Source organism: Triticum aestivum, chromosome 1D (genome assembly GCF_018294505.1).
Source record: "Triticum aestivum cultivar Chinese Spring chromosome 1D, IWGSC CS RefSeq v2.1, whole genome shotgun sequence".
Classification (NCBI taxonomy): domain Eukaryota; kingdom Viridiplantae; phylum Streptophyta; class Magnoliopsida; order Poales; family Poaceae; genus Triticum; species Triticum aestivum.
Genome location: NC_057796.1, coordinates 468,140,812 through 468,152,596, shown reverse-complemented (window position 1 = coordinate 468,152,596; position 11,785 = coordinate 468,140,812). Strand labels below are relative to the sequence as shown.

General features: G+C 49.2%; 1 protein-coding gene across 1 annotated transcript; it reads left to right on the top strand.

The window, feature by feature from the left end:
• Positions 1 to 7,407: 7,407 nt before the first annotated feature.
• On the top strand, positions 7,408 to 11,574 carry LOC123183053 (auxin-responsive protein IAA19). The gene is made up of 5 exons (XM_044595786.1): positions 7,408 to 7,894; positions 8,661 to 8,890; positions 9,645 to 9,786; positions 10,649 to 10,710; positions 11,210 to 11,574. Exons 1-5 carry the CDS (start codon positions 7,545 to 7,547, stop codon positions 11,218 to 11,220), a joined length of 795 nt encoding a protein of 264 aa, XP_044451721.1. The 5' UTR covers positions 7,408 to 7,544; the 3' UTR covers positions 11,221 to 11,574.
• Positions 11,575 to 11,785: the final 211 nt, after the last annotated feature.

Here is an 11,785-nt window from a genome sequence, read left to right as displayed (position 1 = left end):
CCATTTCAGCGGGATCCATCTCTCCAGCTTCATCAAGTGGCAAGCTTTCGGAAAAAGGAAAAAGGAAAAAGAAAAAGAATGAACCGACCTCCTTGTTTATTTGTTTTTCGCGGGAGAGAACCGACCTCCTTGTTATGACGAATGATGTTCTTTAGATAAAAAACGATTCTTGCTCTGCTTACCGATCTTTATTACTGTATGATGTGGTTGTTTTGAAATGTGGAACAGTCAAGTGTTTCTTTATATATTTTTTAAATCTGTGCAATCAATGAAAAAGAAAGGCATGTATATGTGCGTCTAATGTCTTGTGGGCCTTCAAATTTGTAGAAAATGAAAAAAAGTTGACATGCAAACTTGTTTTGTAAGAAAATCTATAGGAAGCCGACACATTTTAGGTGATTTCTTCCTTTTTCTTCTAGTGCACATGAACATGAAATTTGTTACATACTTTTGTATGAATTTTACTGAATTATTTTCCCAACTCAACTTTTGCACAAAATACTTAACGGATGCAGATGCACTATGGATGTGCAATATTTTTTAAAAGAACATTTAAGTACATATCTTAGAGGATTGCCAAGTTTCCGCTCGACAGGGCGGTCTGCACCAAATATCTTTCCCTCCGCCTCCGGCATAGAAGCTGAATATAACTCCTTTGAATAAAGAATAAGGGTGTGCAAAAATGCCCAATAGAGGACCGGCTCCAGGGAGCCCCTTTTTTAATTAAAAAAAATCCATAGCGAAAAAAAAGAATTTTTTGTACATACAGAAATACATGTATAACTTCCCACAAAAAAGAAAATACATGTATAACATATTCAAGAAAAGTTTCATAACGATATACTTTCATATAACATGTTGAAGATGCGGTCTGTTGGGGTGATATTCTATTTAGGGTGTCTTATATGTAGTGGCTATAGAATCATAATAATTTTTTGAAATAATTTAACTTTTTATGAAAATAATTAAACATTTAAAAAGTAACACAAGTAAGTATATGATGCCCTCACATTTGCGAGGGCCGCTTTGCTGGTTGCAGTAAAAAAGACTGTGCACTTGTCGAACCAAAACGAGTCGACGCGTAGCTTTTGACGTACACCTAGCACACTGGCAGGTACATTGACTTGAAGCGGCCACGACGCATTTGGTCGAAATCACTGTTTTGACCCTCTTTCAAAAGTTTTGCACGATTTGACCTCATCTTGAGAGTGCCTCATTGGCTTGAACCGGGGTCTGATCGTTTTTTTTTTGTCACGCCAACAACCCTGGCGTCTGTGTTGCTATGGTGTTTGCTCCTAGGCCGAACACTTTGGCCCATGGTGTTTTTCTCTGGCCCAAACGCCGTGGCCCGTGGAGTTTTATCCCAGACAGAGATGCCAAGGCCCATGGAGGAAACGCCCGGCCCAAACGTCACAGTCCGTGGCATTTCCCGTGTAACGTGAACGCCAGGGATGTTGGCGTGACCACGAGAGGTCAGATCCGGTTTTTTTTCTTCTTCTAGACGGGTTCAAATCGTGGTTATGTTCTCGTTTATGGTCAAAGCAACAGTGACTTTGGCCACCCACTTGGCGCAACCGCACTGTGCACCCCGCTGCCGTGCCAGTGCCAGCCAGACCCCGGTTCCTTCCCACACCGCACGCCGTTGCCACGCACGGAACCGCGGCACGGCACGGCACGGGGTGACAGAGAGTCGATAGCAGAGCCGGGGCACGGCCCTCCCGTCCGTCCGTCCAGTTTGTTCCTCTGTCCTCGCCGGACCGGACAGCGCGCGCCGATCCGTCGACCTCACTCCGCGGTGCCTGGCGCCAGTGGGCGCGCAGGCCAGGCCGGGGCCGGGATGTGGGCGTTGGAAAGGAACATGGCGGGGCAGGGTTGGATCGTCATCATGGCTGCAGCTGCACGGGCCCCGTCCTTCTCGGTTGCCGGCCGGGCGGCAAGACAGGTGCGCGCGCCAGGTTTCCGGCTTCTGGGGAACGGAGACGACGATCCATCGATCCATCAAGCTTTTCACCTGGAAAACCTCGCGCGTAATTAGGCTGCTCATAGTGGGTTACTGATGTGGCCAAAATCATCAGCACAGACGAGTGGAGCGCTGATGCTCGATCAGCTTGGACGGTTCGGTTGACGGCCTTGTGTGGTCGATGACCGTGCACGGCACGGTCATGGGGATGTACAGTACAGTTTCCTCTTAAAATGCATCCGCTAGACAGAAGTAGCGTACTACGTCGACATAGGCTGCTGCGCTCGGTGCACAATTATGCTGGCAGCGGCAGAGGCAGCGAGCAGTGGATGAACAGAGCAGGCGCAGTGGAGTGGAGTGGAGGTAGCTGGAGCGGCGCGTCAGGCGAGTTAATGCGGTGCTCTCGAGCGCGCCCGTCGCACGGCACGGCACGGCCATCATGGCCGGCGGAGCGACCGAGCGGGGCGGTGATGATGCCCGCGTGGACGGCCTGGGTGTCACAGACACACAGCAGCAGCAGCGGAGTATTAACGCACGCACGCACGCACGCTAGCTAGCCTTGCCGCTCGTAGTGGCCGGCCGTCGTAGATCGTGAGGGAGGGTTGCAGGTGCTGCCGCCGGCCCGCCGCCCGCATGCGCTGTCGCCTGGCCACCGCGCGCTCCATCAATTCCGAGCAGAGCAACCGATGCGTTGGTCTTGGTTTGAATGCTGCTGTTTCACATCGAGAATATGCGATGCGATCGCATTTACTTGACCTTTGTCCCGTGTTTGGTTTGGTGGTAGCAGTGGACATTTGACAGACTGTAGTAAGCAGTGGTACCAAGTGGTGATGGTTGGGTTCATCGATCAGCCAAAAACGGAGCTGTTCATGTCCGCGTACGTGGAACTGTGCCCCCGGTTGCACAGCGGAGTTCGGTAGCCGGCCGCACCGTGCCAAGAATGCGAAATGCCCGTGGAAAACGTAGCGATAGTGTATACCGAGCATCATTCTGGCTGGTGCACCCACCACCACCACCACCGTTGGAGCAAGCAATCAATGTACGGACGCGGTGCATCATCGGCAGAAGAAATTTCGTGACAATCGCCATGCAATCCGGGTCAACACTCGCCCAAAGCCGGCGGCCTCTCGCCTCACCTGCTGCATGTGCCGATGTGCGTCGCGCGCGCCCATGATCGAGCAGATGGGATCGTGCACTGGACGGAAACAAAGGGCCGGTTTGGTTCGTGTCCTGGCCATTGGGTGTCTGGCCATAGCGGCATGGCGAGGCGACGCGCCGGTGGGAGCATGGCACCAAGACGGCATGCCCACACCAGACAGGCTCGTGCACGGAGGACGCACGGCATGGGGTGCTGACTCGTCCATACCCCCACCACTCCGCACAAGCGTGCGCGCTGCGAGTGGCCCGCCGGCCACATACATACATGGTGGAAAAACCTCGTGTGATGCGCGTGTCCTGCCAGCTGATAGTGAATTGTATTGAACATTAGCTAAATGTTACTCGACTGACTTCGGTTTGGGATCAGTCGATTTCAAGAGTTCGTCCGACGGGCTCCTTCCTTCCCTCCGGCCATCTTAGGGAATGGGGTGGGGGCGAAAGAACGGTGGTGATGTAACTTCACCGGAGATAAAACTTGGACGCGGGCGGGCCTAGAGGGATGGCCGGGAGCGCCAACAAGGCCGGCGGTGGGGGTAGTTCTGGGGAGGGCGGGGTGATGAGGCTGCGCGAGAAGCCGTGGTTGGTGGTCGCAGGCGGTTTGGCCGGCGGCCCGTGCGGCGGTCCGGGAAAGAAGAAGGGCCAATCGCCATAGGATCTTCATTGAAGGGTTCAAAACGATCAACTAACCCAACTTTAGATGTCAGACGACTTACACGTACCCACGCCCACTGTATTCAACCCGTTGAAGAAAGTTTGAAGAGTCTATCATAAAATAAGATTCATTAGTAGTACAAGCTTTGTTTTCGAAGCGTTTCTATCTACTACTCTCTCCATTTCAAGATATAGCCCTTCCTCTATTCCCATGCTTCAACTTTGACCATAAATTTAACCAATGCGGCCGACTACGGTGGAGCAAAAGTATACCAGTGGATTCGTATTCAAAAGAAGTTTTCAATTATATAAGGGAGTACCTAGAACTCATCTAGATGAGACGTAATTTGGTCTCATTCACTTAGAAAACAAGAACGGATACAACCCACGTCAGCACACACGCATCTTATAGCATCACATTCAATGGCTATAAAAGGTGAATGAGACCAAATTAAATCTCATCTAGATGAGTTATAGCAAAACTGATTATATAATGTTTTCTCCCGCCGCAGTCGGTCTCGTTGGCTAAATTTATGGTCAAAGTTGAACCTCGGGAAGCGCGGGCGCATATATTTGGAATGGAGGGAGTATTACCTTTGTCACTAAATATAAGACTTTTTTTACTATGTGATGTTGAGTCAGTTTTGCGTGTGGATTTTCATGATGAACTAGAACAACATGAGAGTTCTCCGGTTAATATGTGGAAAATCGAACAAAAACCATTGCAACACACCCATAAAACAGGTTATTTTAATCAACGAGACTACCCACAAGACCCACAGACACCGCCTATGAGAAGAATGCACAAGACCCACAGAAACCGCCTATGAGAAGAATGTCGTGGAGGTTGGCTATAAATTTGTCACTGTTCTCACATAAAGCGCGGCGCTCCGACGGATGGCGGTTCTTCTTCTTCGAGTTTGCCTTTTGGGCTCTAATCATCCTCTAGTTCGTCCGTCTGAACATAGTCGACGGACCTTCGGCATAGATTCCTGTTGTCTCCTTGGTGCGGTGAGGTAAGGGTTTTTCATCATGCATGCGAGAAGAATTGGTATCACGTGTTTCCGATCTATGCAAGGGTTCAATGGCGATAACTGCAAGTCCAGGGCGCTGGTATTTAGGGGCACGTGCACGAAGACTTCTCGTTTGTCATCGACAAGGTCAAGTCGGCTCCGGTAGAGAAGCCGCAACAGCTGCGCGTCAGCGACTCGTTCCGGTGGTGGTAATGGTCGTTCGGTGGTCCGAATCTCAATGTAATTTTTATTATCTTTGAGTTGCTTTATACTTCCGGTGAACTTTTATATAGATATGATCATTTAAAAAAAATATTTTTGTTTAAGCTCGTGCTAAAGTGTGTGATTGTCAACGGTGAGAAGATCCATTATATCCATGCGAAACTGAGGATAAACCAGAGTCAATGTGCATCAACGGGAGAGAAATAGAACAGAGAAATTATGGAGTCAGCAGTTTTGGAGAACCTTGTACTGCCTCCGCAATTTCCGACAAAAATCAGGGACCCTCTACGGCCCTGTTTGTTCGGGCTTTTATTTCTACTTTTGCAGCTTTTACATTTTTATCAAAAGCCATGAAAGCTCCTAAATAAATGCCTTTAGAGCTTTTATCGCTTTTTGTTCAAAATGAAAAAGCTGCAAAAGCAGAGGCAAAAGCCCAAGCCTAAATCAGCTGCTGAGGCTTTCATTTCGGAGCATATGCTAGAATTGCTCCCGCTACATCTAAACAGAACAAACCAAAATCCGTGAGGATTTTAGTCAATTTATTCCAAACAGAACTAGTAACCGTCATTAGTTCTGAATCACCAATGCTTTGTTTATCTGAAAATGTGGGAGCGCAATGTACGAGCTTTGTCGCGAGTTTGGTGGCAGCAAGCACTAGACAATTTCACTTCCGAGGACCACCACTAACAGTGGCGATTCAATCCATTGATCAGCCAAAAAAGGGAAATTGCCTACGTACGCGGAAGCATATTTTCGGCTGCACCTGCAACACTGGAGTTTGTTTGTTGGAGCAAAGAAAAGACGTCGAAATGCCTGCCCGTGGAAAACGCAGCATATACAACTGCGTACACGGTCGGTCGGCATTATTCCGGTGGGTGCACCAACCACCACCGCAGCAATCAATCAAGGCGCACGCACGGTCCCGGCGCACCCGCAGAAACTTCATGACAATCCGCCACGCGACCCGGCTCAACAGTAGTACCACGCGCCCGAACAGCCGGCACGACCGACGCGGCGCACGGGCACCAGCAGCACGCGGCACGCTCGCCACGACGCGCGCATGCATGAGCGCGCGGGGCGCCCATGGGGTGAGCAGTGCCGCTCCGGCACGAACGCACGGGGGCCAGCGCGCGCGCCGCGCACGCGCATGGGGCGGGGCGGCATGGCGATGGCAATCATGGCATGGCGCCAGAGCGGGATCGCGCTCGGGAACGGGCGTCCACTATTGCGGGCGACGCGGGGTGGCGTCGTCGCCGGTGACGGGCTCTGACCGCGATGACCGTCGGCGTCGCCAGCGACTCGGCGTGGGAGTGGTGGAGCCGCTGAGCACGGCACGGCGATGGGGGCGGGGCAGCTGGGCACGGGAGGGTGGTGGTGGGTCTGGGAGGACGGAGGAGAGCGACGTGTGCGCGGCGCTGTCGGGTGGACTCGCGGGCCGGGTGTCTGCCGGTCGGTCGGTCCGTCCTTTGCCGTGCCGTGCCCCTGCGCCCCGGCCGGCCAGCGCCAGCGCGCCGTACGTGGCCGCCACCACCCGCCATTACTTTTATCCTTCCGCCCGCTCCGCTCCGTTTCCCACGACGCGAGACAAGTGCGGCGTACACCCACCACCGGGAGGGAACAAAGACCAGCAGCAATAGCCATGGATCGAGTCGGTACTAATTATGGGCGAGACCAGAACCGATCGACCGAGAGGGTAAAAGAAATGCTTCCGTTCGTACGTGCAAATGGGGCCACGCTATGCAGGGCCCACTCACCGCGCGGGGGTGAAGTGAAGCAAGCGAGCAAGCGTGCGTACGAAGAGTGGCTGGCGCAGAAGCGGCAGGTGTCTGAAATCCGGGACGATGATTATAAAACTCAAAAGGGTAATCCTCCTCGAGATCCTGTCGCTGCAAAGGAAAACCGGCTTTACTAACGACATCCGTATGCTTACCACGAGTGTACTACTAACCGCCAGGCGTACGTAACTCAGCCGCGACGCACACATCTAACCACAGTAGAGTCGCACCACCCTACGCACTTTTTTTTTCTACAGTCAAAGTCAAGCAAGCCTGCCTGTGCGCTTCTAGAAGCAACGCCAGCGTGACTTTGCAAGACCTGCCCTCGACCCTCGTTCATGCTTAGGCTTAGCTTAGCAAGCAAGCATAGATATCTGCTGCTAGCCATGCTAACCAAAGCCAGTCCCCGTTCCACTTCTTCACCTTTTGACTTGGGAGATGAACGAGCAGCACCCACGGTCCCACACACACACGGTCGCCGCGGCCACACAGAGGATGATGCACACGTTTTCCTACCCACGGCCCCACCATGTCCCCACCGGGAGCGAATAGGCGCGCCCGGGCAACCCGACCCGGCCCGAGGAAAGGGGAGCAGAATAAAGAGGCGCCCGCCCGGTCGGCCACCACCACCACTCCCATTCTGCTTCTTCTTTATCACGCCCCGCCTTCCCTTCCCTCTCCGAGGCCAGCAAACAAAAAGAGCTCCTTTCCTCCTCCCCCTTCCCTTCCTCCTCCTCCTCCTCCTCGGGCCTTCGCCTCCTTCCAATGCCGCCGCCCAATCTCGAAGCGCGCGACTACATCGGCCTCGGCCCCGCCGCGCCCGCGCCCTCCGCCTCCTCCTGCTCCTCCTCCGCCTCGGGCGAGGCCGGCCCGCACCTCGCGCTCCGCCTCGGCCTTCCCGGCCGCGACGAGCCGGAGGCCGCCGTCGACGCCGCGCTCACGCTGGGACCTGCTCCCGCTACTGCTAACGTCCCGCACAGGGGCGGCGCCAAGCGCGGGTTCGCAGACTCGCTCCTCGACCGTACTGCCCCTGCTGCCGGGGCTGGCGGGGAGGAGGACAAGCAGAAGGGTGAAGCCGCCGCCGCCGCCGGAGCCGGAGCTCCACCAGCTGCCAAGTAAGCTTCTTATTTTATTTCGAGCTCCAGCTTGAGCTTGGTTCCTTTGCTGTTGCAGTTTTAGCTAGCTCCTTGGATATGTGCGCATCTGCTAGATTTCGGCGGTTGATTTACCTCTGGATTGCTTCATAAGCACTAGTGTCCAATCATAGTGATGCCTCGCTTGATTTTCTTGCTGAAATGTGAGTACAAGATTTGAGCAACCAGTACTAGTACTTCCTCCGTAAATTAATATAAGAGCGTTTAGATCACTAAGCGTTTAGATCACTACTTTAGTGATCTAAACGCTCTTATATTAGTTTACGGAGGGAGTACTTGTGAATCAAACACACGAGACGAGAGGATGTCCCCTGCTAAAACTGCCACTTAACCGGCTTCTGTTAGCTCAGCTGGGTTTGTTGCTTATCTTAACTTGGTTCGATCTGGTCTGGCAGTCAGTGTTATGCACTATCTATGGCACAAGTAGTGATGGTTCTCTTATTTTCGTGCTCAAGTGGACCAATTTTAACAAACTGGTACTCTGAAAAATACCTGGCCTAACCTAAAAAGTCCGACCCTCGTTTTGTGTTGCTGAGACATGCGCCTAAGGAGAAATTATCACCCAAGTGACTTAGTGGGTTGCTTATCTTAAATTAACTGAGTTGTATTTGACAAGGGGAAGGGGGAGTGGCTAATAATCCGAATATTGATTGCATGTTTAAAACCATGTGTTTCACTTGATGTTTTGTTTGATCTGGTCTAATCCCAAGTCTTATGCACTCTGTAGGGCACAAGTTGTTGGGTGGCCGCCTGTTCGGAGCTACCGGAAGAACACGCTAGCCGCCAATGCCACAAAGACCAAGGCGGAGAACGAAGGCAGAAGCGAGGCAGGATGCTGCTATGTCAAGGTCAGCATGGATGGGGCCCCATACCTGAGGAAGGTCGATCTTAAGACCTACTCCAGCTATGACAACCTTTCCCTGGAGCTGGAGAAGATGTTCAGCTGCTTCATCACTGGTGGGTGTTGCTGTTTTCATTTAATCCACCTCCTTTGTTGTTTCTTCTTGATGCAAGTTACTACTATTAAGTACTCCCTCCGTTCTGAATTACTTGTCTTAGATTTGTCTAGATACGGATGTATCTAGCACTAAAATGAATCTAGATACGGATGTATCTAGACAAATCTAAGACAAGTAATTCGGAACGGAGGGAGTAGGTTAATATCTAGCCTGAGCAAATAGGAGGTTGGGAATAAGATTTCCAGATGGATTTTATTGTTACTGAAGCTCTTGATGAGAAGATAATAGATGCATGACTACTTGTGAATCCCACTAGACGAACTATGGTTTCCAAGCCTAGTCAATGACCAGTAACTACGTTAACTTAACATCCTTTTCAGAAGTGAGAAAAATTAAAGAAATAGATTGCAAATTGAGTGCTAGTCTGGTCTTTCCTAAATGGCAGGAACCAACACAAAAGCAAAGCAGTAGTATATGCCATTAACAACATTCCTTGCGTATAGGAGCAAAGGAAGCAACTTTTGGCAACCTGTGTTCAGTTAACTCTGTAGATGTGCAATGTTTACAGTATTTTCCATTGTGTCGATTTTTCATTATGCCTCTATAAGTATCATGAACTTGTTTTTTCTAGCCTTACTTCTGGAACTTGTTTTTTGACTGAACTGTAGGGCAACTACAGGTGTTTTCTATTCCTCTAAAATAGATGTATGTTTCAAGGAAGCATATTTATATTTAAAATTGTGGCATTACAGGCAAAAGCAGTTCCTGCAAAACATCGACGAGAGACAGGCTCACTGATGGTTCTAGGGCTGATGCTCTTCAGGACCAAGAGTATGTACTTACCTATGAGGACAAGGATGCTGACTGGATGCTTGTTGGTGATCTTCCTTGGGAGTAAGTTCCTGAATTTTGTGGTTTTGTGAGATCCATGCATCTTAACATGCTTTTATGACGGCTTATTGTTGTATTCTTCTCTTTAACTTTGTATGCTTTTATGATGTCTTATTGTGGTATTCTTCTCTCTCATACAGTATTTTTGTCCACTTGGACATCAGTATTGCTTTTGCTGTTGTCTGTTTATGTAACTTTGGTAGAACTTCGGAGATCTTGATAATAGAGTCATGAACTTGGTATTGTTTATGTAACTTTTGTAGAACTTTGGAGATCTTGATAGTAGAGCCATGAACTTAATAGAACTTTCAACATGGTACCCTAGACTTTTACCACAAGTGGTTTACCCTTGACACTGGACTTTCGGAGATGATATCTGGAGGTAGCCAAAAATTTGCAACACAAACTCTGCACTTGAGATGCCCCCATGAGTAAAATTTGCTAGTTGGGTAATCAAGTTTTCTTAATTATCCCTGAAGCTTTGCTTGCCCTTCTTTTATTTTGGAAAATGGAAGATATATTACCTCCGGCCTCTGCGTGATGGGTGGACACTGCCCTTCTGTGAATCAGTGTTCCTAGTAGACAGGCTTATTTTCCTAGCATTATTGACATTAACAGTACATATTGATTTTGTGAAAAAACATCTTTTGGGAATTGAGGTATCCATTTATTAAGAGATAATACACAATGTATATACACTGTTTTGGCCTTTTTACTCCTGCTCCTTCATTTGTGTATCTTTCTGTAATGTGTATGCTATTTAATTTTTCCCTATGCACAGCCTATGCCGTATAAATTGTTTGAATGAGTCGTCATGCATTATTTAGCTATTCATGTAAGCTTACTATCCTTCAATCATTTGCAGCTTGTTTACCACTACTTGTCGGAAACTGAGAATCATGAGAGGCTCTGATGCTGCTGGAATGGGTACGCATACTGTCATGTCTCTAATACTAATCCATTTTTGCTTTTGAAGATTTTGTCAGAAAAAGAGTGCCACGTGAAATTAGTGGCTCCAGTATTTGTCATGGTTTTAGTATATCTTTAGTTTCATGCCGTGCTGGTATTCCTGATTACTAAACCACAGGTCCACAATAAGAGTATATCTAAGTTTCATCCTTATTGTGTGCTTGTGGTGATTTCACTTGAAAAAAGCCTCTGAAATATCCTTTTGAACAGACTTACAATCTGACCATGATGTTCTTAAAAATTATATATACTGCACTAAAAACACTGGTCTTCAATCATAGTTCAGATCTCATCAAATATTTAATTACAATTTATATCTGGTAATTTGTAGTACAATTTATATCATACAGTGCTTGAGTACCGACTGCCCTCGCCCTCTTGTTCGACAGTTATCTGACATATCTATCTGTTCCTTCACGTTTGTTGATCTGATTTAAATCATCTCATCTACCTGTAGCCCCAAGATAGCTGGAACCGATCGGCCAGAACAAACAAGCGTCTGTCCGTCCTGGCCTCTCCTCCTCCTGAAGTCTTGTGTCTGAATCACGCAAGTGTGGAATTTTGAGTTAACGCTGCAAGGCGCCGCTGAAGGGTGCGATGGTTGTCTCAACTCTCTGAAAGTGTCTGCGCTGCTGCTAGTTTATCTATCTACGTGTGTAGTGGAATATGTGCGTCCTACTGTAAAACAATCCGTTTTTGACCTCGCCGTTGTAGATGGTCCCTTTTGGTTCATGATGAAAGATCACCGCCTGTATGATGATGCTTTCGCCTACGCTCTTACATATATATTTGAAGTCGTATTTTATGAAAACTTTCGCAAAATGATCATCTTGTGTTGTGCACGGAAGCAAATCTATTTTATGAAACTGACCCCTTCACTTCTCTTCAAGCTTGACATCCGCAAGGCCTTCGACACCGTGAAGTGGGAGTACTTGCTCGACCTTCTCCAACGGCGAGGATCCCCTAGCAAGTTTAGGGACTGGATTGCAGCCCTTCTTAGCTTCTCCTCGAGGATCATCCTCAATGGTATTGC